The sequence below is a fragment of the Lepisosteus platostomus genome, chromosome 11, assembly GCF_059453375.1.
Source record: "Lepisosteus platostomus isolate fLepPlt1 chromosome 11, fLepPlt1.hap1, whole genome shotgun sequence".
In the NCBI taxonomy this organism is placed as follows: Eukaryota; Metazoa; Chordata; class Actinopteri; order Semionotiformes; family Lepisosteidae; genus Lepisosteus; species Lepisosteus platostomus.
The window spans coordinates 8,528,968-8,555,862 of record NC_142621.1 but is presented as its reverse complement, the minus strand read 5'-3'; the positions used below and the strand labels follow the sequence as shown (position 1 = coordinate 8,555,862).

General features: G+C 42.0%; 2 protein-coding genes across 9 annotated transcripts in view; one reads left to right on the top strand and one right to left on the bottom strand.

Annotated features, from left to right (window-relative positions):
- Positions 1–1,085: 1,085 nt before the first annotated feature.
- Positions 1,086–14,456, top strand: LOC148651927 (uncharacterized). The gene is made up of 15 exons (XM_088598254.1): positions 1,086–1,169; positions 1,422–1,510; positions 2,053–2,169; positions 2,541–2,660; positions 2,857–2,952; positions 3,328–3,474; positions 5,313–5,408; positions 5,497–5,931; positions 6,323–8,878; positions 9,188–9,274; positions 9,879–10,015; positions 10,787–10,943; positions 11,041–11,151; positions 12,029–12,160; positions 13,865–14,456. The coding sequence occupies exons 2-15, from the start codon at positions 1,435–1,437 to the stop codon at positions 13,969–13,971; spliced, it is 4,374 nt and encodes a 1,457-aa protein (XP_088454380.1). The 5' UTR covers positions 1,086–1,169; positions 1,422–1,434; the 3' UTR covers positions 13,972–14,456.
- The window catches only part of tprb (translocated promoter region b, nuclear basket protein), a 27,100-nt gene continuing 14,207 nt past the window's right edge, over positions 14,003–26,895 (bottom strand). The window contains exons 29-51 of one of the 8 annotated variants that reach the window (XM_088598245.1): positions 26,458–26,589; positions 25,469–25,599; positions 25,169–25,379; positions 24,805–24,951; positions 23,031–23,208; positions 22,421–22,614; positions 22,228–22,301; positions 21,674–21,876; positions 21,296–21,574; positions 20,915–21,063; positions 20,599–20,679; positions 20,170–20,358; positions 19,372–19,500; positions 18,739–18,829; positions 18,406–18,596; positions 18,043–18,108; positions 17,836–17,927; positions 16,746–16,852; positions 16,362–16,460; positions 15,452–15,608; positions 15,056–15,180; positions 14,616–14,717; positions 14,003–14,228 (exon numbers count right to left, since the gene is read on the bottom strand). In XM_088598245.1, coding sequence (XP_088454371.1) covers positions 14,173–14,228; positions 14,616–14,717; positions 15,056–15,180; positions 15,452–15,608; positions 16,362–16,460; positions 16,746–16,852; positions 17,836–17,927; positions 18,043–18,108; positions 18,406–18,596; positions 18,739–18,829; positions 19,372–19,500; positions 20,170–20,358; positions 20,599–20,679; positions 20,915–21,063; positions 21,296–21,574; positions 21,674–21,876; positions 22,228–22,301; positions 22,421–22,614; positions 23,031–23,208; positions 24,805–24,951; positions 25,169–25,379; positions 25,469–25,599; positions 26,458–26,589 — 3,183 coding nt within the window. In that variant the 3' untranslated portion in view covers positions 14,003–14,172. The remainder of the gene's footprint in view (positions 14,229–14,615; positions 14,718–15,055; positions 15,181–15,451; positions 15,609–16,361; positions 16,461–16,745; positions 16,853–17,835; positions 17,928–18,042; positions 18,109–18,405; positions 18,597–18,738; positions 18,830–19,371; positions 19,501–20,169; positions 20,359–20,598; positions 20,680–20,914; positions 21,064–21,295; positions 21,575–21,673; positions 21,877–22,227; positions 22,302–22,420; positions 22,615–23,030; positions 23,209–24,804; positions 24,952–25,168; positions 25,380–25,468; positions 25,600–26,457; positions 26,590–26,895) is intronic. The other 7 variants (XM_088598246.1, XM_088598247.1, XM_088598250.1 and 4 more) reach the window with 7 other exon arrangements.

Sequence of the window (26,895 nt, the reverse complement as noted above, 5' to 3'; positions counted from 1 at the left end):
AATTAAAAGCAGTGCTTGTCATACAAGCCATTATGTCATGTCGTGGGCAGCCCAGGAACACGGTGTCTTTCTCTATTAACGATGAATGAATGGGAGGGACCGCAAAAGCAGAAGGAATTTCTAGCAGTTCATGTATAGTGAATGAGATTGTTGAATGGCAAATAAAGTTGTATATTATTACGTGCAATTTCAGTTGTTGGCTATGTGCCTTTTATCTATGTGTGCATACTTCATCTCATCTTTTTAAAAACTGCAAAAATAACAAGATTTCATAGTATTTCAAGTATACTCACTCAAAACTGTTGTTGTTGCTTTCCTCACTAAACCATCATTTCATACCTGGATGGGAGACCTCCTGGGAAAGCTAAGGTTGCTGGACTTTGTGGTTTGTGTGGGTCCTGATGCCTCAGTATAGTGATGATCACACTTTACTGCAAAAAAGGTCTCTGTCCTTCAGATGAGACATAAAGCTGTGGTCCTGTCTCTCCATGGTCATTACAAATCCCAGGGTGCTTCACGAAAAGAGTAGGGATGTTACTTGAGTGTCCTGGCCAGATTTCGCCTTGGCCTTTACCACTCATGGCCTGCTAATAATTCCCGTCTATGAACTGGCTCCATCACTATGTTCTCATCCTCACTGACAGCTGGTGTGTGGGGAGAGTACTGGCGCACTATGGCTTCCACCACACCATCTAGGTGGGAAATACATCTTGGTAGTGTTGGAGGGGAGTCCCTATTACCTGTGAAGTGCTTTGAGTGGAGTGTCCAGAAAAGCACTATGTAAGTGTAAGGATTTATTTATTATAAAATATGTTAGTAACATAATAATTAAATGTATAGTCCAAATTAGCTCCTTGGATATATAACACCTGAAATATTTAAACCAGCATACTAGTAGAACTGAAGAATTGGCTCATGACCTCGTGGGGGGTATTTCAGTAAAATATGTCTTGGTTTATTTCCAAATGTTTCTTAAGACTACCAGGAATAAAATGGTCGCAGTCCAGAATGCCTTCCTGTATTTGCAGGGAAGCTCTGTGCGCAGGATTAGCTAATAAGAAGGACCAGCCCTGTCAGACAAATCCAGCCCCCTCACAATACAGAATATAAAAAACCACCAGAGGAAAATTAGTTTAGCTGAGCTGAAAAGAAATTATTTGGAAGGGCAGGTAAGGTTTGTAAAATGTTATACCAATTTAAAATGTCAGAATTCAATAACAGATACGTTATTGATTATGCATTTGATAGTTGTAATCAATATCTGATATAGAAAGATCATTTAACTGGTAATTGAACACACAAGTATTTCAAAAACTTGAGAAACAGTGTTAGTTATAATATAAATGATTAGCATTTGTTTTGTGATTTTCTTTTTTGTAGAGTAGCCAATTTTTAACTGTTGTTTTTTTTTGCTTCCTTAGGTAAACAGCAACCATGACAGCTTCACCTGTATATGCTGTTCTAATTATTGTCTTTAGTTGTCTTTATCATCCACTCTCTGCTGCTATAGGTAACTATCCAGTTGTGTTCTCAGAGGTAATCTGTAAAACTATGATTTCTGATGAGTTTCTTTGGGTGCATAAGGTTCTAGGATGTTATGAGACTCCTATGGTGTGTTAAGTGAGGGTGAACTAAGAAGGAAATATAACTTTGAATGGAAGGAAGAGGAATTTGTAGTGAAATTGAACTCACTTCAAGGAACATGTTTAACAAAAAACACACATTTCTTTACACACACAGTGCATGTTGTTAACTAGTAAGAAGTGAAATGTTTAGGTTACATTTATTATGTTTTATTCTGGTTTCTGATGAAAGTTCTAATCTGTTGATCTTTTTTGTGCTTTTCTTTTTTTTTCTATTGTTAGCAGTATCCAAAATAATTGTATTTGGTGAATTTAAAAATTTAAGGGTAATGTGAAATAAGGAATATATATTCTGTATGATGAACTTGTACATTGATTTGTTCAATATTGAGTAAAGTTACATTGTTGCTATAGGTTCTAAATTCATAGACTAGTTTTTATTATGCACTTATTTTCCCTTCTTTCATAGCAAGCTGCAATGACCGATGTGGAGAATCTTACTACAGGGGCGATATCTGTCACTGTGACTACGATTGTCTTTTACACAAGGAGTGCTGTAGTGATTATGAAGCTTTCTGTACCACAGGTAAGACTTTATTCACTGAGATTGCTTTTTTCATTCATCTCAGGAGATTAATAATTCATCTGAAATACCACAAGAGCTTAATGCTTTTTTAAAACTTTTATGTGACACTCTGTTGTTAGAATATCACAGTCTCTGCTTTTAGGGTCTTTCAGAAGGCTTCTTCAATGAACACATGTAGTCACTTCTGATCAGTGCCTTGAACTTCAGCAGCAAAAATTGCTTTTCTATTTCTGTTAAGAGTATTCTTCCCTGCAACATCATGGATAGATATCTTCTGCACTTTACCATTTGGATCTCATTTCAATTAAAAGCAAAATTGCCAAATAAATCCAAATTAAAGGGAATGTACAGAACATGTTCTTTTTTTTTAGTTGATTCCTGTAAGGGGCGATGTGGAGAGACCTTTCAGCGTGGCAAACAGTGTTATTGTGATGTAGAATGCTCACGGTATAACCAGTGCTGTCCTGATTACCGAAAACACTGTACAATAGGTGAGATGAATTCTTTCTACATGTTTCTACTTTTTTTGAGGGTAATGAAAAGAGGACCATTTTTTTTAAATCAGTTCACCAGTATTGTCATTGTCATTCGTGCCATGAACTGGAGGATTTTAACTTTTAAAACGATGATCTGATAAATTTTGTTTTGCAGACTTATCAGCATATTCGTTTTGTGTTTTCATTGTAGAAATCATCCAAAAGCCAGGCATGCCACCAACAATAGTGCCAATAACCACAAGAAGATCCACAACTCATGCTGACTCTAGGAAACAGAACATAATAGGTTAGTTCAACATACAGTACCTAATACAGACATACTGTACCTAAATCAATTAATTTTGTTCTTGTGGGCAAACTTCTGTTATTTAGCCTTTGAATATTTTTTTGTAATGCTTTATGTATTATTTTATAGAGATAATAGTCATTAATTTGTTTGAAGCATTATTTAGAATTGCTTTGTAATCTACTATTCTTCTATATACCAACTATTGTGTTGATCTGAATCACATTTCTTAGCTGTGTTTTTGTGAATTCCCTGGGATCCTTCAAGAAAAAGAAATAAGATCCTTAGATCAATAAGCTACTAGCAACCAAATGCACTCATTTGTATCTTGTTTTTTTCAATGCTACAGTCTGATTTCTGTGTCTCATTATGTAGAGGCTACCAAGATTAAACCAACTAAGAAGTTAGCAGTGAAGTCACTTTCACTTAGCAAGAAAGCATTTCCTACAAAACCCACAAGGATGATGGCATTAGAACCGGCAGCTGACAGCGAATCCAGTGAAAATGAAGATATTATCAAAGGTATGCACATAAAATGGGCACTGCAATAAGGAAGACCAATGACTAAAACATGAAATTGTCGTGAAACATATTTAACATTTATTATATGCCAAGAGTAAAGCTACATACTGTAGTGGCATAGTTTCTGCTATCAATTCTAGACTGGGGCACGATGGTTGAAGATCTCCATATCTGGAGACTTGTTGAGCAGCTGCTATGAAGTAGAAAAGAAAGGCAAATATTTCCCAGAATGAACATGTGTGTAGCCAATATTAGAAAATGAGCTGGCTCATCTGGCTAAAGGAAAAAATAATTATAAGTCATATTTACCAAGTGAATCCAAACTTCAGGCTTAGCCAGTTATGAAAGATGACTGAGTTATACGCATGAGTCATGGTAGAACTGTGTATGTTTAAACATAGGAACACTCTTAGTGGGGACTGACTTTACAGTGTTGACCACTACACTGATAAATCAACATGTATTTAATTGCAAAATTCCAGGAATGCTTTATTTCAATTGTGATGATTGAGAAGCTGTGTTTTGCATTTTGCTGTATTTAACCTCAATAACAAAAGAAAACATAGATCTTTTAATGAAGACCAAACTCCCTACATTCACAGTGTTGAAGGAATTAATTTAAAATCAATATATATGATAACTTTAATATTATCAATATGTAATATTTCAGAAATTATACAGCTTAAGCCTGCTTACCCTTAATAAAAATAGTCAGGGGTGGAGACCTACAAAGGATGAAATTAAGAAGTTAATTCTATCTAGAAAAAGAAAGAAAAACAAAGTTCTGGCTGTGGATTCTTATTCTGGTGTTTATCGGAATGAGGGAGACAACAGGAATATGAGGCCACAGTGTGGATAAGGGGAAGCATAAAAATAAAACACGAGACAAAGTAGGGGAGATGAGAAAGAGGGTTCAAAGAGAAGGAAAACTGAGAAACTAATTCAAGGTGAAGTGTAGAAGGCAGAAACTGGCAAACAAACGGAAATGTTTAGGGAACAAACAACAGCGAATTATTGAGAGCTGAGGAAAGATGTTAAATTATTTTAAGAATAATTTTCACTACTGATATCTTTGTCAAGTAGGAGCCTTTGAATCCTGGTGAAAAGACAGACAAAAAGAGCAGTGTAATCACTATCACGACAGGGTACAATGGGGAAAAAATTATATAAACAAAAATTAAGTAGAACCACTAAAAAAACAAACAATTACAGTAGCTGCTTGCTGTGAATACAAAAGACAGCTTCTGAAATTTGTTATCATTTCTTGAAGTGAAGATGATTGCTGATTACATATTGTTCGGTCTCTTCTCAGCAGAAAATTCTCTATAATGAGGACAACCAGATATGTACCACACTATAGTTACAGGAAAATGTGCTTGCCTTCAACTCCTGGTCTCAGACAACCTCTCCACAAATACACATCTGCTTTTCTAAGTGATGCATCAATAGGGCAGTATTGGGTATCCAAAGCAGCCTGGGTCGTTTGGTGATGAAGAAACATGCAAACTCTGACCACTGACAAGGCCCTCAGCCGGCACATTACAAAAATAGACATTGAAAGCTAAGTTATTGAAAGAAAGTTAGAACTGAATTAAATGTAAATGCTGCAAGTCTATCAATTGATATCTGGAGAGCCTCCTTTTCAGTTGAGCAATCCATCAATTCAATCTGATGATGCAGCTAATGATTTAAAATGATAATTCAGAGCTCCACAGTCCAGTTCGAAAGTGTAAAGGATTTTTAAACTTTTTTAAATTTGAGTGATTGGGAATTAGAGTACATATTCATTTTTGGTAGACGCTTTATTGTTTAGGCTTATGGCGCCTTACTCCTTTCAGATTTGACTGACAGCCAGCTGCTCCCCTTATCCAACGTCCCAGGGAACAAGGAACCTGCCCCTGAACAGGAGCCTGGTCGTGACCTCCAGGGAGATGGTGAGTGCATTATGTATGATCGGGGCAGTAAAACCTTGGGACGATTCTATTGGTTTTTTTTTCTGAAATATTAACTCGTGTCTCCTAGAGGCTAAAATCCCCGATGGTACAGTCTCCACAGAGACCACACCACCGGCAAAGGGTCAAAAGCTACTGGATTCCACACTGACCAATCCTTTTGTCCTGAAGAAGGCTGAGAAACCCCAGGCCTCTGCCCCTGTGGAAGCAGATAAAGAGGAAGGGCCTGCAGAGAGTGTGAGCGGATTCGAACCCTTAGTGACCAGCTCTCCTGACGTGACTGTAGCAGGTCTTGTCACACTGAGCTCAATGACCACACATTCTGGAAAGCCCTCCCTGGGTCCAGGGGGGGAGGGAGTCAAAGAGACTTTAGAGGGGACTTACGCCGTCTTTCCTACTGAAGGAAAAGTCTACTTGACAAGTCAGACTGAGATTGCTGCAGCAAACAGCAGCACTGGTTTGCCCTCACCAGTGCAGAGCAGCCTGCCTCCTACAAGGATTTCAGGTGATTCACTTTTGACGGACTGCAGTTCCTTGCCAAATTTCATCTTGTATCCAGAAATGACAATGCTTTCATTCTTCAGTTAACCAATATGTAAAAAAAGCTTCCGATTGATGAGGAAAGGAGTGTCTAGATGGGGTACAAGTCTAGACTCCGAGACGAGTAATAATACTGTTCTTATTGTAAACAACGGAAAACATTCTTAACAATCAATGAGGATTCCCCCTCTCGGGATCATATTTAGCTCTTACTTTCAAAACCGTTACCGCTTTAGAAAGAAAAGTAAAACTTTATGTAATTTGGGCATTTTACAAATTTGCTACTGTACAATTTAATATGACTTCTTGGATTTCTCATACAATAGAATACCAATGTGTCTTGTTATTTTTTGCAGATTCATCCTCCTTTGTTAAGCCATCAGCACCTCCTCATGAGGTTTTTACAATTTTGTCTACTACTGTTCCTGCAGAAGGTCTTGCAAAATCAACATTGTCTCCGGTACCTGCAAATGAGGTCAAACTACCTGCTGTCACTGCTCAGACTCCTGTTGCTACTGAAGGTCTTGCAAAATCAACGATATCTCCAGTACCAGACGATGAGGTCAAACTACCTGCTGTCACTGCTAAGACCCCTGTTGCTACTGAAGATCTTGCAAAATCAACAATGTCTCCAGTACCTGAAAATGAGGTCAAACTGCCTGCTGTCACTCCTCAGTCCCCTGTTACTACTAAAGATCTTGCAAAATCAACAATATCTCCATTACCTGAAAATGAGGTCAAACTACCTGCTGTCACTGGTCAGACCCCTGTTGCTACTGAAGATCTTGCTAAATCAACAATGTCTCCAGTACCAGACAATGAGGTCAAACTACCTGCTGTCACTGCTCAGTCCCCTGTTGCTACTGAAGATCTTGCAAAATCAACAATATCTCCAGTACCAGACAATGAGGTCAAACTACCTGTTGTCACTGCTCAGACCCCTGTTGCTACTGAAGATCTTGCAAAGTCAACAATGTCTCCAGTACCTGAAAATGAGGTCAAACTACCTGCTGTCACTGCTCAGACCTCTGTTTCTACTGAAGGTCTTGCAAAATCAACAATGTCTCCAGTACCAGATAATGAGATCAAACTACCTGCTGTCACTCCTCAGTCCCCTGTTGCTACTGAAGATCTTGCAAAATCAACAATGTCTCCAGTACCAGACAATGAGGTCAAACTACCTGCTGTCACTACTCAGACCTCTGTTGCTACTGAAGATCTTGCAAAATCAACAATATCTCCAGTACCAGACGATGAGGTCAAACTACCTGCTGTCACTGCTCAGACCCCTGTTGCTACTGAAGATCTTGCAAAATCAACAATATCTCCAGTACCAGACGATGAGATCAAACTAGCTGCTGTCACTACTCAGTCTCCTGTTGCTACTGAAGATCTTGCAAAATCAACAATGTCTCCAGTACCAGACGATGAGGTCAAACTACCTGCTGTCACTGCTCAGACCCCTGTTGCTACTGAAGATCTTGCAAAATCAACAATATCTCCAGTACCAGACGATGAGATCAAACTAGCTGCTGTCACTACTCAGTCTCCTGTTGCTACTGAAGATCTTGCAAAATCAACAATGTCTCCAATACCAGACGATGAGGTCAAACTACCTGCTGTCACTGCTCAGACCCCTGTTGCTACTGAAGATCTTGCAAAATCAACAATGTCTCCAATACCAGACGATGAGGTCAAACTACCTGTTGTCACTGCTCAGACCCCTGTTGCTACTGAAGATCTTGCAAAGTCAACAGTGTCTCCAGTACCAGACGATGAGGTCAAACCGTCTGCTGTCACTGCTCAGACCTCTGTTGCTACTGAAGGTCTTGCAAAATCAACAATGTCTCCAATACCAGACGATGAGATCAAACTACCTGCTGTCACTCCTCAGTCCCCTGTTGCTACTGAAGATCTTGCAAAATCAACAATGTCTCCAGTACCAGACAATGAGGTCAAACTACCTGCTGTCACTGCTCAGACCCCTGTTGCTACTGAAGATCTTGCAAAGTCAACAATGTCTCCAGTACCGGACGATGAGGTCAAACTACCTGCTGTCACTGCTCAGACCCCTGTTGCTACTGAAGATCTTGCAAAGTCAACAGTGTCTCCAGTACCAGACGATGAGGTCAAACCGTCTGCTGTCACTGCTCAGACCTCTGTTGCTACTGAAGGTCTTGCAAAATCAACAATGTCTCCAATACCAGACGCTGAGGTCAAACTACCTGCTGTCACTGCTCAGACCCCTGTTTCTACTGAAGGTCTTGCAAAATCAACAATGTCTCCAATACCAGACGATGAGGTCAAACTACCTGCTGTCACTGCTCAGACCCCTTTTGCTATTGAAGATCTTGCAAAGTCAACAGTGTCTCCAGTACCAGACGATGAGGTCAAACCGTCTGCTGTCACTGCTCAGACCTCTGTTGCTACTGAAGGTCTTGCAAAATCAACAATGTCTCCAATACCAGACGATGAGATCAAACTACCTGCTGTCACTCCTCAGTCCCCTGTTGCTACTGAAGATCTTGCAAAATCAACAATGTCTCCAGTACCGGACAATGAGGTCAAACTACCTGCTGTCACTCCTCAGTCCCCTGTTGGTACTGAAGATCTTGCAAAATCAACAATGTCTCCAGAACCAGAAAATATTGCCTCTCAGACCACTGCTCACAATGGAGTCCCGTCATCGGTTTCTGTAGGTGTGCATGTGATCTCGCCTACAGAAGGAATCAAAGACATGTTCATGCTAACGCACACATCGGTACACACCTCTTTACCAGAACCCTCTGAAAGACCTGAGAGGCTAAGCTTTGCTTCAGCAGTTCCAGCAGACATCCCTGTTCCCGGCACTTCGTCAGGAACTGTCACAATCCAAAGCACCGTTCCCTCAAAACATCCCAGTGACTCAGTAGGTACGAACATCTATTCATTTCCCCCATCCTGTGTTTTCATGTTTTTTCTGAATTGCAGGCAGATTGTATCAGTACTCTCTGAACCTAGCCTTTAGACATCTGCGCTCAGTTGTGGAAAAACATAGTTCAGGATGACTAGGATCTAAAAAAATGGTCAACACCCCTTTACAAAGAGACATTATGTCATCTTACCCTTCTCATGTTTAATTAATCAGATTCTGAAAAAAAGCTCATTAGCCTAAAAGAAGACATCTACTTTTTACTCTTCTTTCTGTTGCTCACGATTTACACTGCTTATCCTCATTCTAGGTGAAAATAATGATACCAACATCTGCAGCGGCCGTCCAGCTAATGCACTGACGACTCTACAAAATGGAACAATGATTGTTTTCCGGGGTAAGTGGTAATCAATCTTTCAGCATCTATATTTAGTGAACTGTAAGGACTGAGTAAATCAGGTGTTCTTGTGGCAAACGTTTTGAAACGAAAACATATTTTATTACGTTAAAAATTCCTCCACACGTCATCATTGAGTGCCTGAGTAGGATTGAGCTTAGATTGTCTTGTATCTATCAAAAAACATTTTTTTTGAGAGGCTACAAGTTAATGACTCATTATATGGGTTCAAGAAAATCTTCAAAAAATACTGAAATTTTCATCAGTGAAATGAAGATCTAAACAATGTCAAATGTCAAAATCCAACTTACTGTTTTTTGTGACGATCATTTAAATATCCATTTTAAAATCTAAAACAACTTACAGCATGGTAAAAAGCTGATGGCTGCCTTTGTAAATTAATGTTATGATGCTAAAGCTCTAGTTTGTTATTTCACAAAATATATAAAAATATACTTTAAAGATTTTTTCTCACAGGACCTGATACAGCAGAATGTTTCTGGCCATTTCATTGTGTAAGTAATAGGCAGATGGAAGCCCTGTGTCAACCGAATCTCCTGTGTTTTTCACGATTTGCTGACATTTGGTGTCTACATGCTATTAGGACATTTTTTCTGGACATTCGGCTCCAACGGAGCTCTAGGACACCCTCGCAGGATAACAGAAGAGTGGGGAGTTCCTTCTCCCATAGATACGGTCTTCACTCGCTGTAACTGCCAAGGGAAAACTTTCATTTTCAAGGTACAGTACACTTTTTAAACCTTAAAAATGTAGGAATACTTCAATCTGGTAATAGAATTGCCATTGAATGATAAATTGGCTCCTCTCGATGTCTCTTGGACATTCATAAGGAAATGGAGATCAAGTTGCACTCAGGACATTCATTTAAACTATAAACCTGCCCTGTCTGATCAGGAAAGATGGCGAGGAATTTCCAATCCTCAAATGCAGCAGCCGTTCTGTTGTTATTCGTTATATAAAACCCAAGCTTTGTCCTCCTTAGTCCTTTAGTACAGGAGTCCCCGGTTCCTGGCCTTGGGGACTCACACTCCTACTAGATTTCATTCCAGACAGCATAATTTAATTTTGAATTGTTTGAAATCCTATTCAGTTCCTAAACATGTCTCAAAATTCACTGTGTCTCAGAAAAAAAACAAATTGAACAATCTCCAAAACCTCAACTAGGATTCAATGAAGGAAGGAGCTTGACTGGCAGAACTATGGGTTTCCAGGCCCAGGGCTGGGAATACCAGCTTTAGAATACCATTTATTCTACCTCTGACAAGGCTCAAAGGCCATTCAGCTCCATTAGCAAGGAGGCATATCAAGCTCCCACATCAGTGGAAAAAAATTATACACTGTTTCGCTAATTTTATGTTTAATTGTGGTGATATGGAAAGGGTGAGAGCGATAATTTCAGAACTAAGGCTATAAAGAAATTCCTTTTGGTTTTAGTCATAGGTCAATACAAATGCAGGACACACATTTATCCCATGTTTTTATTCAACCAAGGCAAACGAATACTGGAGATTTGACAATGGGGTGATGGACAGGGGGTACCCCAAACTGATCTCCAAAGGATTTGGAGGAATGTCAGGACGAATAACTGCTGCTCTGTCTGTGCCTGCTTTCGGAAAACGAAGGGAAGCCGTTTATTTCTTCAAACGAGGTAGTGTCCTTTACTTTGGAAGCCCTGCGGTTGCTAGATTCTTTTCTGCCAATCTTCTGTTCCACGGAATGCTCATTCCTTTCTGTCGCAATTTTAGGAGGCTTGGTGCAAAAATATTCCTACAAACAAGAACCTTCCCAGTCTTGTGGCAAACCCCAAACCCAGTACCGCATCTACAGCCTCCACAGCAGGATAACTAGACAAGCAGGTAAAAAAAAAAACCAGGCACGAACTGCCATTCCATCACTTCAATCACAGATCACTCATAGAAATGAGTTGCCTATTTCCATCAGTCCATCCATTTTCTAACCACCTTTTCCAATTCATGGGAGCCAGGGCCTATCCTGGCAAGCAAGAGGCCCAAGGCAGGGTGCACTCCGGACGGGACGCAAACCCATCACAGGGCAGACAGACACACTCCCTCCAGGGCCAGTTTTCCCAGAAGCCAATGATCCTACCAGTACCTGTTTGGACTGTGGGAGGAAACTCACACATACATTGGGAGAAAATACAAACTCCACACAGACTGCACTCCAGGTCTGGGATTGAACCCAAGGCCCCAGGGCTGTATGGCAGCAATGCCAACCACTATACCAAAATACCACCTGGGCATTGAAATTGCTGCTTTAAATTACTGCATATTTATAAGGTGCCCTTCTCTAAAGTGGGAAAAAATTCAAGATATGATACAGAGCCTCCCAAATCTAGTCATGTCCCTGATGAAATCTAAGCAAAAAAGATCAGATAACACTGTTACAGATTGGATAATTTTATCTTTACAAAATTCTAAAAATCTTGTAATTGTAAATAGCATTGCACAGAGCAATATTTGCCATAACTTTTGTACTATCAAGTCCTGAAACAAAGGGTTAATCCTTGAAATTCTTTACTTTTTGTTCCATTACCCAAAGAGGTAAATTTTAAGTGAAAGATCAGCACATTGCAAGCTAATACGCCTGGGAGCTTATAGAGGGACTGTAGATCTGAGGCAAAAAACGCAGCTATAAAGTGGTTGGAAGTTAGAATTTCTCCTTGTTGAAACATTGATGACTTTAATAGAAATAAACTTTTTTTTTCAATCTTAGGTCCAGTATATCTTGGAAAAGAAGTCAACATTAAACTGACATGGAAAGGTTTTCCTACATCAGTTACTTCAGCTATATCTCTACCCAACTCCAAGAAACCAGATGGATATGATTATTTTGTATTTTCAAGGGGTAAGTGCCAAAAGGGGTTTAAATACCCATAGAATGAGAATTTGCATCTATGTGCTTAATTATTAAACCTGTTATTTAGAAATGTTATTTAATTCCCTAATGACCTAACAATAATGCGTTACAGGTGTGGACTGAACCTACTCGTAAGAACAGTTCTTCAGTGACTGTCAGACACTGTTTTGACAGGCAAGGCACAGTGATCCAACTGTCTAGTCATTCTGTCACTAAAACAACAAGACATTACAAAACTTTTTACACAAGTACATATTCTTAACTTTATGCTTCAAAAGTCCACGAGCCAGATACAGAATGTTTATTTGGTTTTGTCTCATCTTATTTTCAGTAGTTTTAAAACTTAACATCCATTACAATTCCTACAAGTGAACTGACATATACAGTAATACGAGGCAAAAGTATTCACCCTCTTTCAATATTGGCTCATTATATTGAAATTGTATATAATGATATTGTATAAAATGTGTATACACATTTGAATGTGGATATTTTTCATCTAAGTTTGAACGTTCCAACTGAGCAACAAAAATTGCAAACCTAAATTAGTTGAGGTGCAAAAAAATTTATTCGACAAGCCACTGTTAACTATGACTCGATGTGCAATAATTGTGGCCCTGTGATTTCAGAACACATACACATCTCTGTGAGGCCTCCAAGTCTGCCAATTTCCAAGCAAAGATTCAATCATGAAAACTCAGTTCAAAATAACTGAGAAGTTGTATAAGGGTGCAGATCAGGGGAATGGTATAAAAAAAATACTGCACAAGCTAGACTCTTCCTCTAACCTGAGCAGCCGGGCATGGAGAAAACAAATTAGTGACGCCACTCCGAGGCCGATAGTGTCTTTGAAAGGGCTACAGAATTCAAAGACTGAGATGGAAGAAAACATCCAAAAGCCCAAAATATCCCATCATCTCATTTGACAAGCCCTTTTCCAATCACACATGGCACTTAAGTGATACTGCAAACGTGGCAAAAGAATGTATGGGCAGAGTGGACAAAACTAGACCTTTTCTTGTGAAAAAGCATTATTTCTGGCAGACACCCAGCATAGCACAATACCCAGCCAACACCAGCCCTGCTGTCAAGGATAGTGTTGGAAGCGATTTATTACAGGGTTGAATTTCATCAGCAGGGACTACCAAAGCTTGTCAAACTTGTAGCAGGTCTGCCTGAACTAAATTGGGAGGAAAATTCATATTCTGGCATCATAACCTAAAGCAAAAGCTATACTGGAGTGGCTTAAGTTATATTCGTTGAGTGTCCCAATGTGAATCCGTTAGAAAATCTGCAACAGCCACTTGACTGAGCTTGAGCTAAGAACAGGTGAAAACACCATCCTGGTGTGCAAAATTGGTAAGTTATCAAAAGCAAGACTTGAAATTGTTGCTTCCACCAAGCACTTACTAAGGAGTGAATGTTTTTTTTTGCAGTTTTTGCACATCAACCCTTTTTCCCATAATATTATATCCCCATGCATATAAAAGACAAAATGGGACATCATTAAAAGGAAGTGAATATTTATGCACCTACCCAATTTACAGAAGTAAGACGTAAGAGGGGAAAAAAAAAAGTCTTACCAGTGGTCATTTCAATCATCAATAATACCAGAACACAATACAGATTTTTTTCCTAAAGAAGGAAAAAGGTTAAATAACCAGTAATACTTTTCTTACATTTTTTTCACAGCCAAGTACTACAACATTACAATTAACAGCGACCAGCCAGCTGTGACTCCTCCACTGAAGTCTGTGACCCACAAGGACACTGCTAAGGACTGGTACCACTGTCCATAGAGGCTCCGGAAGCAAGACATCGGAAGGCTGGTTTTTGATTTGTCAATTTTATTAATAAAAAAAAAAGAACATCGCTTTATATAATGATCACTCACAAAATTTAGAAGTACAAAACAATGCTTTAAGCACGTCTAAGCTGATTTCCACAAACAAACGATGACTGCGATTTCAGGTACTGCTGACAGCGGCGATACAAAGCAGTCAACTCATGTTTCCTCTGGTGAACCGGCCTCTTCCACTCATTGCATGGCTTACACCTACAGGACACAAACAGCAAACAGAACAAAGTCACTTATTCAGCTCAATATCTATTTCTAAATGCTGCAAGAGTAAGCCCTACCGAGGGACTGATGTACAGCCGACTTAAAAGCTGTTAATCTTTCTAAAATTAATTGCTTCAAAAAGTATCAAAACGCTGCATGGTCAAAAACTGCCCTTTTTAATGTTTAGCTTTTTAAACCTTCATTAAACTTTAAAGCTATTTCTCCTTTCTTGTTTGACCTGAATTTTTAGAACCTGAGAGATTTCCACATTTATGCTGGTATTTAGCTGTTGGGAGTTTCACCCCCCAGAAAAGCTGACTCGGTAGCTGGTCACATCAGTGCGATTTGAAATGAGGCACAAGACCAAGCCCGACTGCTGACCTCTCTGTCGAGTTATCTGGCGCCCTCGCGTCTCTGTCCGTATGGACTGAGGTTGTCGGTTCACCAGCCTGAACGGTTTCGGCTGCGCGCTGCTCGTGTCTGCTGAGGAAAAGGAGAAAGGCAGCTCTTTAAATGCTATTTCGGATGCTAAGCGTCAGGTTTACACTCTGACATGGTACCAAATCACCACATGCTGCCCCACTCCAGTAAAAACAGCTCAAAAGTCATTCACACAACATCAGATTGAGCATTGAATACAGGGAAATAATGTTAATCTGCCCTGTATGAAAACTCTCCAGGGGAGCATAGGACAGTAGTTCAATCTTTAGTGAAACCAGCAGATAGAGAAAAACGAAACATGTCAAAGTCTGGCCTTAGCCGAGAATTGTTCACAGTGCGAGAAACTGCTGTGCCTACCGTACAGAGATGTGCTGACATACCTGCTGTGGAGGAGCTGGAGGGTGGGTCCTGGCTGGTGGAGGGGAGGCTGGCCTCATCAGATGGCTGGGCAGACTCCTCTAACTCAGGCTGGCTCTCCGACTCCAGGGAGGCCTCGGCACTGGCCCTTTTCAAGAAAGCGGAGTGTTTCAAAGAGACAGTCGAGATCTGCCACCGCCTGGGATGTAGTATGTGCCTACTCGCCTCCCCATCAAAACGATTATTCTCATGCAGAACTATTTCCAGGTCAGAAGAACATGAAGACAAGTCAGATTTGCATTTATTTAGGCAGAAAGGGAAAACCACCACCTTCAAAACTCCCTGCTTAACAGCACATATAAAGAAAGAAATGTCCTTAAAAGAGAAGGCGAAATCAAAATGAAGAGCTTAGTACCTACCCTTCATTTTCTGCTTCCATGAAGACTTCATCGCCATCGTCCCCCTGGCCAGGCTCTCCAGGGGTGGACAAGCCTCCTGTAGACGTGGTTACCATGGGTACAGACTGGGAGGCGTTCTCCGATACATCTGAGGTGTGCGTCTCAGTGAAGACTGTAACTGACAAAACAGCCACGCACAGGATCTTAAATATCACTGCAGGCCAATAAGGCAATGCTGTGCTACGCAACTCATGCATATAAAACTACAGACTCTACAAAGAGAAAAGATTCGGATGCAATTAACAACTGAAATGTAAAAGGCACAAAATGGAAATTTCAGGGATAAAAAAACAATCTACTTGACAAAATCTTAATTGCATGTGAAGTATTTCAAAATCAAGACACCTACATTTTTAAGAATGCTTTGTGCGGCTACAAAGTAAACAGAACCCAGGCTGCTAAATGCCTTATATGTCACAATACTCAAAGCAACTAAATGTTTTAAAACTGAGTGAAAACCTGTGAATTGAAGTTCCTTAGTGACGGGGAATGCAGCTTTCACGCTCAAGGACAGACACGTGAGTAGATTCAATGGTGAGATCTTATAAATTGTGAATCCTACTATATGATACTTCAATCACAATTTGTAACACTGCACTAGGACCACATTTCTGCAGAATTACCGCAAATGGCAACTCAGCAAGTTCCAGAATCTCAGAAATGCCCATTTGCTTCATGGAATGCACAAGTTAGGTTGTTACCCCACTTGTTATAGGTACACTTGCGAGGTTCAGAGCTATCAGACAGAAGTGAAGCTCCATCTAGGGCCCCTTCAGATAACTTAGAATATCAAACTCGCAAAAAACACAACTTTCAGTCAAAACGTTCACAGTGGTCAGTGAACATAGTTGGGTCAAGACAGAGCCCTTACCTGGAGCTGCTACCTGCAGTGGAGTGGTAGGAACGCTGCGCCCTCCAGACTCCTCCTCGTGTGCTGCAAGGAACAGGGGAGTTTCGTACATTCCTAGACCTACAGAGTGGATTGTGTTTATAAAAGTGACACTTCTTTAACTTGGAACTCTTAACGTGTAAAATAAAATACAGGTGTTGATAAAAAAAACATAACACTGCATACCTAACAACTACTCTCCCGAGACCGATTAACGCTTGTGCTTAATCGATTACTTTAAAAACCTTTTGGCTACACGTTTAATGTTTACAAGTTCTCACTGCCACAAATGGTTCCTCACAGACAAACCTTCCTTCAAAGAAGGCCAGTTAACAGACTTCCAATGGCTCAATGTGTCACATGTACCTCCTTGGGAAGCCAGCTGTCCAAGGTCAGAGTGGCTGGAGCTGCTCTGTGGCATGTCTTCAGGAGGGCCGAACCTAAACCGGGGAACACCAGCAACCTGAGGAGAGCTGAGCACAATTCAAACAGTGATCAGCATAAGCCAATGCACACAACAGCCAAGACCAAAGCACTGAGGTCAGTCAGCTGTGCTAACATACACTATGTTCCAGGGTCTCCAAACCTTGATCTTGTGAGCCTTGGTCAGTACCTGGATGGGTGACCTCCTGGGAAAAACTAAGGTTGCTGCTGGAAGAGGTGTTAGTGGGGCCAGCAGAGTGCGCTCACCCTGCTGTCCATGTGGGTCCTAATGCCCCAGTATAGTGACGGGGACACTATACTGTAAACAGGCGCCGTCCTTCGGATGAGACGTTAAACCGAGGTCCTCTCTGTGGTCATTAAAAATCCCAGGGCGTTTCTCGAAAAGAGTAGGGGTGTAACCCCGGCATCCTGGCCAAATTTCCCATTGGCCCTTACCAATCATGGCCTCCTAATAATCCCCATCTATGAATTGGCTTCATTACTCTGCTCTCCTCCCCACTGATAGCTGATGTGTTGTGAGCGTTCTGGCGCACTATGGCTGCCGTTGCATCATCCAGGTGGATGCTGCACATTGGCGGTGGTGGAGGGGTGTCCCCATTACCTATAAAGCGCTTTGAGTGGAGTGTCCAGAAAAAGCACTACATAAGTGTAAGCAATTCTTAATTATTATTATTGATCCAGCCAGCAATTCATAATCCTAGCAGTGGGTGACAGCTATTTGACTCAGGCTTCTTTTACCCAGTGGAAATCTGCCATCCAGGACTGACTGTGCAAACTGGGTGAGCTGAAGCCCTGAATCTTTCCAGGTCTTAATCAAAGAGCGCATTTAAAACTCTACAAGGCTCGTTATGGGTTATCAAGATTCATGTGTGCCACATCAAATTCAGGATTTCAATAACAGAATGCAGGATCGCCGACAGATTCCATTCCCATTAAAGGTCACGGGTGGTTTCCGACACAGGAAAAGAAAACTAACAGCCCGCTAGTTTTGGGCAATTAAAAGGCTACTCACTGAATAGCTTCAGCAAATCCATCTGTACGATGAGGCACGACCAGTGTTGGGGTGCTGGGCACCATCCTATCATCATCATCGAAAAAGTGTTGCTGTGCGGGGGTGTGAAGAAAATAAAAATGAGATAAACAACAGCGATCAAGCCGGTTTTATTAACAAAAACAGATGGGCCCAGATAAGAGAGAAATCCACAGAGCACAAACTCACCATGCTGCCTATGCCAGGTGTCAGCTGAAGCCCTCTCCCTACAGACTGGCGGCGGATAGGAATGCGCTGTTTTGCACAAAGAACACCAGTCAGCACTGCGCTCCTCATTAAAACAAACTCTAATGCTTACAGATCCAACAGACAAGCATCCACACATTAATACATATTCATTCATATCTCAGCAAGGGTTGCAACAAAAGATGTTAGTGCAAATCAACTTCCATGCAGGTTTAAGTTGCCTGCTGCTTTAGTTTCATCCTTCACTCCAACACGCGGGTCGGAAACCTCTTCTCATTCGAGGACAAAGAGGAGAGTGCTTATTTAATGGGGTCCGAGTGAGCTGGCGGGGAGGGCGATGAGTACCTGTGCAGGTGGTCCCAGCTCCTGTGCCGGAGCCTGGATGGTCAGCCTGGGGGGTAGCGGGTGTGGGGGTCTCCGCGGCGACTGCGGTGGGCGAGGGCCCTGGCGCTCCGCAGTAGAGGCAGCTGGCTGCGGCTGCTCTCGGGGGGGCTCGCTGGAGAAGGTGGACTCCGTGGTGCTGCTGCTCCCTTCACCTGACACGCGAGAGCGAAGAGCCAAGTCAGACCGAACGCGCAGTGCCTGGACCTCACTAAGAGCCTGCTCGACAGACAGGCGAGGTCCTGGAGGCCGCTGAAGAAAAGAGTTCCGTGCGGTTCGAGACGGCTGACATCTTACCGCTGTTCTGAGTGTCGGCTGCTCTCTGGTTGGTATCGCCTGCTCCTAAACTCTCTTCCGTCTCAGTTCCAGGATCAGTCGCTTCAGCTCCCTGTTGGGTAAAACTCCGATGCAACATCTTACAAGCATAGTGCGAGAATTAAAACATTCTTCCATCAAATAGAGCCTCACTCCCACAAGTGTGTGTCGTTAAATGTTCTCTGTAAAATAATTCCCGACGCCAATGAAATAGGAACACTAGAACAAGTCAAGGTAAGTCGCAAAGCTAAAACATTTTACTTTTCAGCAAGGAATTGACCTCTACTCGATCCTTTGCAGCAAGTCCACACGTCTTCCTTTTTGAGAAATCGAGTGGTCTAGCAGTCTGATAAAAAAAACGTCCTATTCGGAATTCATTGAACAACCTTCAAAATGACATGACGACAGGAAAAAAAAAAATTGACGTCTCTAATAAAATTCACTTCCAAATTGAAGTACACATTTGAAAAGGTCAAATATACGTTACTCAGGACAGAAACATGGTGGAGATATTATAAATGGGTTATGGACATATAGCTATAGTAGATCAGATTGCCTTATTACTGGTCAAAATCCTTTTGGGGATTTTTGAATATCTGAAAAGGCTGAGCTCACCTCAGTGTCATCTCCTTCGTAAGGCTCGTTGCCGTCCGCGCTCCCACTTCCCTCATTGCTGTCTTCGCCTTCATCCCCCATCCCCGTGTCATCATCTTCATCCTCATCCTCCTCCTCTTCCTCGTAGTCCTACAGAGATCAACAGCCTTTTAAATAACTCTGATCTGAAAATAAGCTGCATGACTGGCTGGAATAAAAACAAGACCCTACAATTAAGACGCATTTAAGATCATTGTCAATTGCTGTCATCTGGGGCAATAAATCCCTTAATCCCTCACAAAGGAGAGATTGAGGAAGTGTAGGCAGATTCCTCCGACCTGTCCCTGATTGAGACAATCATCTTTTAACACATCTCAGGCACCAGGGCTCTACAGCGGAGATCCAGGGCCGACTGGAGCTACTAAATACTAAATGGGTATTAACTTTTAGAATCAATCTTATGTTCTTAACTGAACAGACAAACGGGATTCTCTGCAAACTCGGTTACACACTAAATATTACTATTGACTAAACCACTATGACTAAAGCGGTTCTGGCTTTGAAAAAGAATCCGATATTTATAAATTTAGCAGACAAGAAAATCTGCAGAAAATGCTGTATATGTGGAATTCAGCAGTGAATGATAAACTACAGGAACATTAATGGCATTGCACAGGAATAATGATTGAGATGGGCCACTGATCTCATACCAATACACACCTCCACAAATGGGCAAACAGTTCACTCTGCAGTAAATGTGGAGCTGGCTATGCAGTCTCCTCATTCATCCAGGAAGGTCTAATAACTGTGAGGGTGTACCTGCTCCCCCTCCTCCTCATTCTCCTCATCTTCGCTCTCGCTGTCGGTCGCAATCACAATGACTTCGTGCTGCTGCTCCTCGGGGGATTCCTGTGCAGTTTGGCTTTCCGCCGGCTGGTGCACCAGCTCCAATGGGACAGACATCCTATCACCGTCCTCTAACACGGGGTAGCCTTCCTCCACGGTCACCTGCACAAACATTCAGCACACCGCCTTCACAAACGTGCTCGAGAAGAGCTGCTTCCATTTCAGGTAATTTTGTTTGGGGGAAAAAGTACAGATTTTGGAACCAAGAGAACACGTAATTAACTGCTTTGCTGCCGCTATTTGAGAGGTAAGAAAAACTCAAGTCTATTTCAGATCAGGTCCTTTTGTAAAGCCAAGATGCTCAACGATGAGAAATACATCAAAAGGTATCGCTTATCTCACCTGTTCAGGGTCCTGGGATTCCTGGATCTCTGTTGCAGCTTCTATTTCAACATCAGTACTTTCTTCTGCCACAACTTCCTCCTGAAAAGGTCCAGAGGAGTTGATTTACTGTCCTAGTCCTCAAAACAACATTAATCTCCCCCTGAGAGCATGCTCCATTTATACTACTTGCAGACTACTAATTGAGCATACAGCTCAACCAAGATATAATTCAGAAAAGGGTAAGTGACATTTTGTAAGTAAAGGCTGGATTCTTCATCAGACGAGCCAGGTGGACTTCCTAAAAGATTAAGATATTTGTAGGTATGTCTCTAACCTCTGGTTCAACCCGTTGAATGATTCGCAGTTTCTTTGAAATTGGAGGATCTGCAGGGTCTTCTTGCATGCTCTCAGTGTTGTCAGGGGCACTCTCCTCCTCTTCCTCTCGGGGCCTCTTGGGTAAGGAAGTGCCAGGTGTGGCTGCAACTAAAAGAGGGATAATCATAATTCCTTTCAAACGTAAGAGCATCTATTTTTACACAATTGATTGTATTCTAGATTTAAGACAACAGAACTGCTGCTAATGTACATTACAAAAAGCCAATTCCCCCAGGCAAGAGGAAATGTACCCACTCAAGGTGGCCTTACAGGCAGTGGTTTACAAATTAAAAAAGTATTACTGCAATAGCAAAACGTGACCGAACAACAAAGCTCAAACCTGTTCCATAGACTGCTGTAGAGGTGGAAGGTCTCTCGATTGGGGCACTGGGCACAGCCTCCACCAAGGTAGGCGCTGGCTCCTGGCTGGCTGGTTCAAGAAGGGGCAGACTCTGCTGAGTGGGCTGCACAAAGGCAGTTGCCTGGGTCTGCTGCTGCTGCACATTGAGGAGGGGCTGGGACAGTGTGGTCTGGACATTTGGGCTTGTGGAGCGGACCGATCCGCTGGCACTACCAAACACCGTCACGTGCTCCACGGGTCCTTCAGAAGCCTGCATTGCTGAAATCAGAGCCACGGGATACCAGAGTTGGGTTTTCGTCTTCTACTGAATAAAGGCAGGCTTTGGACAAAGCTGATTTTTTTTTCCCCCTCGCCTACCTTCCTGTGTCTCCACCTGGGTGGTTGGCATCACGGTGGCCGTGGGAGTGGTGGTCGGCGTCGTGACGGTCGCTGGCGTGATCATGGGCCGGATGCTGGCTCTCGGTGTGGCCTTGTTTCCGGGGATGGCTGTGGTTTTGCTGGGTGTTGCAACAAGGGGGGTAGGCTTTATGTTGGCCGTGGGAGGCTCTGAAGTGCTAGCGCTATCATGGGAAGAACGTGTTTTTTTCAGGGTTACAATTATACACAACTCGTAACCAGTATCTGTGCTGGTACAACCACTTGGCACTTAAACCAGATAGCAAAAAACATATATACAGACAACTGAAGGATTTCACCAAAAAAAGGTACATGGGTGAAAATATTTAATTTCCAATTATTGGGAATTACAATCCTAACCCAAGGTTTATAACCCTAACCCAAATTTGTACAGAGGGGAATTTTAAAATCCTAACTACTCACAATTAGCCACAACTTTTATTCTATTATGCAGAATTGAGTTCCTTATTAAGCTGTCATAACTTGCTATTAGAATCTTAATGCCAAAGATCTACCTCCCCCTTTCTGCTGCTGGCGTGGTCTTCAGGGTAATCTGCCTCTGTTCAGGTGGCCTCTGTGGCTCCTGAGACTGAAAAACAAAACACAAGACCCAAAAGGATCAGAGGTAGAACTCAAAACGTAAACCCCCACCCCAGCCCAAACTCCCAGCTGCGCTATTAAGAAGCGGCGTCGGCCGGGGCGGCGCACCTTGCAGGGCTGCTCCTGGGGCTCATCCCTCTGCTCGTTGTGCCTCTCCTGCTGCTCCCGCAGGTCCCGCAGCTCGCGCTCCTGCCGGCACAGGCGCCCCTCGTACTGCGACTTCAGGGCGTTCATGCGCACCTCCAGCTCTTCCCTCTGCTGCTTCAGCTCCTCGCTCTCCTTCGCCAGCTGCTCCTTGGCACCTGCGCGGGGAGAGGACAGCGGTGGCAAAACGCCGAACGAGCCCCCCCCCCCGAGACGTGCGTGCGGCGTGTCCCGCCTGACAAGGGCTTAATTCATTCCTCGAAGACTGCTGGGAAAGCGAAACATGCGTACAACGGAAATTAAATTCCCCCCCCCATGTTAAGATCTCAGATTGGTTCCGGAAATCCAAAACGTTTCCTCAAAACGTCCAAGCTTCACCTTAAGACAGCACAACATTCCTTGCTTTACTGGGCAGAGCCCAGCTAGTAAGAGGAAATCTGCTCGGTAAATGACAACACAGGTAGAAAAAAACTACATCTTATATAAGTGAAAACTCGTACAGTGGTAGTTTATAAAGTGAAGGATCACGGTATTACATTAAAAACATGACACCCTTTTACGAGAGCTTACTGACCAATAAGCTGGTTGATCTTTTGTTTGGCCCCCATGAAGGCCTTCTTTGTCTTCTCCTCTTTCTCGGACATTTGCTGGCGCAGCTGCTCCTCCTGGGTGGATTTCTCCTGCAGGTTCTGCTCCAGCTTGGTCACCTGCTCCTGCAAACTCTTCCTCTCTGCCTCCTGCTCGCTTACCATCTAAAAACAGACCCAAAAATAAACACCTGGCACCAAGTAAAAGTGTAATGAATGAGCACTACATTGATTCCCCCCCGATATGATGGGTAAAGAATTCTGTTAAATTAATCAAAGATGTAGTTCTGTTTTTTTATTGCCAAATTACTTGTATGCACTTTAATGCAATAGACAACCAAAACCTGTTTTGTCTGAAAAACATTTAAATTATATTAAAGCATAATCGTTCAGACGTTATAAACTCAAAACACACCAACAAGCGTTCAAATCACTGTCAACAGTAATTAAGATATATATATTTTTTTTTTATAAGGTCAACTTTTACCTTCCAGTGCTAACAGGCCTGGAATATGAAAACCATCACCACCAATAAAATTCCTGTGGTGTTCTTTCAGGAACCTCAATGGCAAACTAAAATCGCACGCCTTTTTACAAGCTTTAAAACTACGTTCCACTGCCTTGAAACCCTAGAGTAAAGCACTGAAATAGTAACAGGTTTTCAACAGTATAAGCCTGCACTACACGCCATGTAGTGATCATAATACAGAAGGAGAGTTGCATACCTCTTGGCTTGCACCTTACTGCAGCCAGTTAAGGAATAAAAGGACTCATGGCAATGAATCCTGCGAAGTTTTAATTAAAACTTTTTACATTTTATTTCAAAAAAAATTTCCAGAATGGCATTTTGAGTCGTGAGAACAAAGCAGTGGCCATCTTGGTAAAGACAAGAAAAGCAGATGTTACTTGGAGGTCAACTGCTTTTAAACAGTAGAAGTGTCACTACAATACTCTTTGATTTGAAAGGGTTTTTGAGTGCCTGGGTCAGGTTACCATGTTGGCTGACTCAGTTATCCTAGCTTACTTGCTTTGTATGAAACTACATGGCCTCCTGGCTTCCTAACATGACTTACTTTTCATATCAACCTTGCCCACACAAATGAGTTCACAAAAAAGATAACCTAAAATGTTGAAATGGAAATCTAATAAGTAAATTGATTCTTAAAATGTAGAGAGCTTTGCAAAAAATATTGGTGCTTTTAGAAAATATATTTCAAGGATGTAACTGCTGTGCTACAGTACGTGCAGAATTTTAGAAAACAGTGCGTCAACAAAGTACACTGTTTAGGTTACTTTAGAAGACAATGTACCAAAACAATATATGCCGTCTAGGTCATTAGATTAGCTGAAAGTAACTGATAAGCTTTGAATAACAAATCTAGTGGTGCTTCTTTTCTTTTTATAATGTAATCTGTTTTGTCTTAGGGCAAGGGGAAGTTTTAGAAGGGACAAAGTGCTGAGCTTTTTTACAGCGCAACGTCTTATAAAAACCCTGTACTGCTTGAAACAGATTGAGTCTCTGGTTGCACTTTGCAAAGTGGCAACAGGGCTCCCAATACTGCAATATTGAAATAAAGACCTTACTCAGGTGAGAACTCTCTCTTGTGGCTTCCTTGATAGGTAAATTTCCACGACAATGTGTAGATAAAAAAAGTGGGTGCTCAAAGTCACTGGAATATTTAAAGCGTTTCGGATCTTTAAAGAATTTCCCCAACAATAGTGGTTTCCAATACAGAATCAGAGTAAATGTATTTACATCACCTTCTTGAGGTTCTCAACCTGTCCTTCGACTTCCTTTACTTTGTTCTCTGCTTGTCCAAGAGCATCTTTTAAAGCCTGGATTTCATTGGCTGATGCCTGTTGGGCTTCCTGCTCCAGTATTGGCTGGGTAGCAGCTTCGGTGACCAGCTGGAAAAATTAATACATTATTTTAAAAGTACAATACATAACCATTTATATGCTCACCAGGACTCAAAAGAAGAATCTGAACCATCAATTACTTTGATGAAATCAGTCTATTAGAAGTCTCAAGGATTAGAAATAACCATTTTAATGAAAAATCAAAACGGAACACTCATTTATGGTTTACCAAATTTGCGGTTCAAAATTGGTGGAGTCCTCATACCTTGTCATGCTGCACTTTCAGCTCCTCGTATTGAGTCTTGTACCTGCGACCAATTTTCTTCACTTGCGTGATGGTTTTCAGCTTTTCCTGAATGTCTAACACTTTGGCATCCAGGTCTTTCTTCAGTGCCTCCTTCTCTGCTGTCATTTTGGCACGGTTCTCCCTTTCACTGTGCACTTGGTTCTGCGCCGTAGTCAAAGAAGCATTTGTCCTGGTATAGGAGGCAAAAAAACAAATTCTGCAAAGTGTTCGATGTCTTCTCGGATACCCATTTCTTTGTCCCCAGAACGGGAGACTAACCTAGCGATTTCCGTCTTTAGTCGACCATTCTCTTCAGTCAGCTGCTGAATGCGCTTTAAATGGGCTTCCTTCTCAGAGTGGAGTTTCTTATACTCTTCGGGATCAGTATCTTTCTGCTGTGTAACCAGCTGCTACATTGGCAAAACAAAAGGTTCATCCCACAAAGGTTAGTCAAGTCAGTTCTGGGTGCTTGATGCTTTTGTCCAAGACAGAGGTTACCATTGCCCCAACCTCTACTCCATACTGTCACCCTTTTCGAAAACTCCATCCACATTCTCGAGATTTATTGTAATTTAAAACAAATGGACAAAATGCATAACAAGAGATTTTAAGGCACCATCTGCAGAATGCCACTGTAGAAAGCCAACCTTCAGAGTTCAGCTGCTGCGATAGTAAATTACACTTGAAGGTGAATGGGCAAAGGTAACCCCTCTTCAGGGGACCAGGAAAAGAATCAGATTCCAGGCTACAGAGGTGGAGCGACTAACAGGCCTTCACTTCTGCTGAACTGAAGGCACAATACCACGAGAGAAAGAAAATGTATTTTTCTCTGTCAAGATTCCTCTGGCTGAGCTCTCTTATTATAGCCAGATACCAGAAGTTACAATTCTCACTACCCCCCTTATCCAGCAGGATGACTTTCCATCCTCGCTTTTCTCTCATCAAAAAAACATTTTTTGGAATAACTTGCAGTTGCCTTCAGACTCCACATTTTCTGTCAGAATTACGAAGAAGCGTTGTTAACAAAAGAAGCGTTTTAAGCAAATACCTTGGTATAGATGCAAAGTCATTTGTGCTACAATCACTTCTAGGATGCACAGAAAGTACAGACATAAGGTTACAAGTGTTAGGATTGCAAGGATAATCATGAAGTCGCAGAAAAGATATACAAAAACAATCCTTCACGCTGGAATGGCGACGTAATGGACGCACCCAGTTATCAGCTTGAGCGGGGTCTAAGTGTGTTAAGAAGTGCAGTTAACTCTTACTTGCGTCCTCGCTTTCCAGCGCTTAATGTCCTCCTCCAGCAGCTTCTTCTCAGCCTGCAGCATGCCACTCTTCTCACTCAGCTCTGCATTCGACTCCTGCAGAGGCATGATGTCGGCCTCCAGCTTGCGTACCTAAGAGTTTGCCAGCACCCAGGGAAGGAAAAGCCAAATACCGTTTTCAACAGACTGCTCTCTGCTGAAGCTTAAAGGCGCATCGGAAAACACTTACGGTACTTTAAGCGCTCTGAATAACAGGTTAACTTGTAAGCTGAATTTCATGTTCCTCTATTACTGTTCATACTCTGCAATCCCATGCCAGCCACTAGGGTTCTGTTCACAGCTGGTAAACAGGGGTAACAGAGGTATAATTATCCTGACTAGTGCCTTCAAGCAGATCTTATTAAATATACTCAGATGCTGAAGCACCTCGCATCTTAC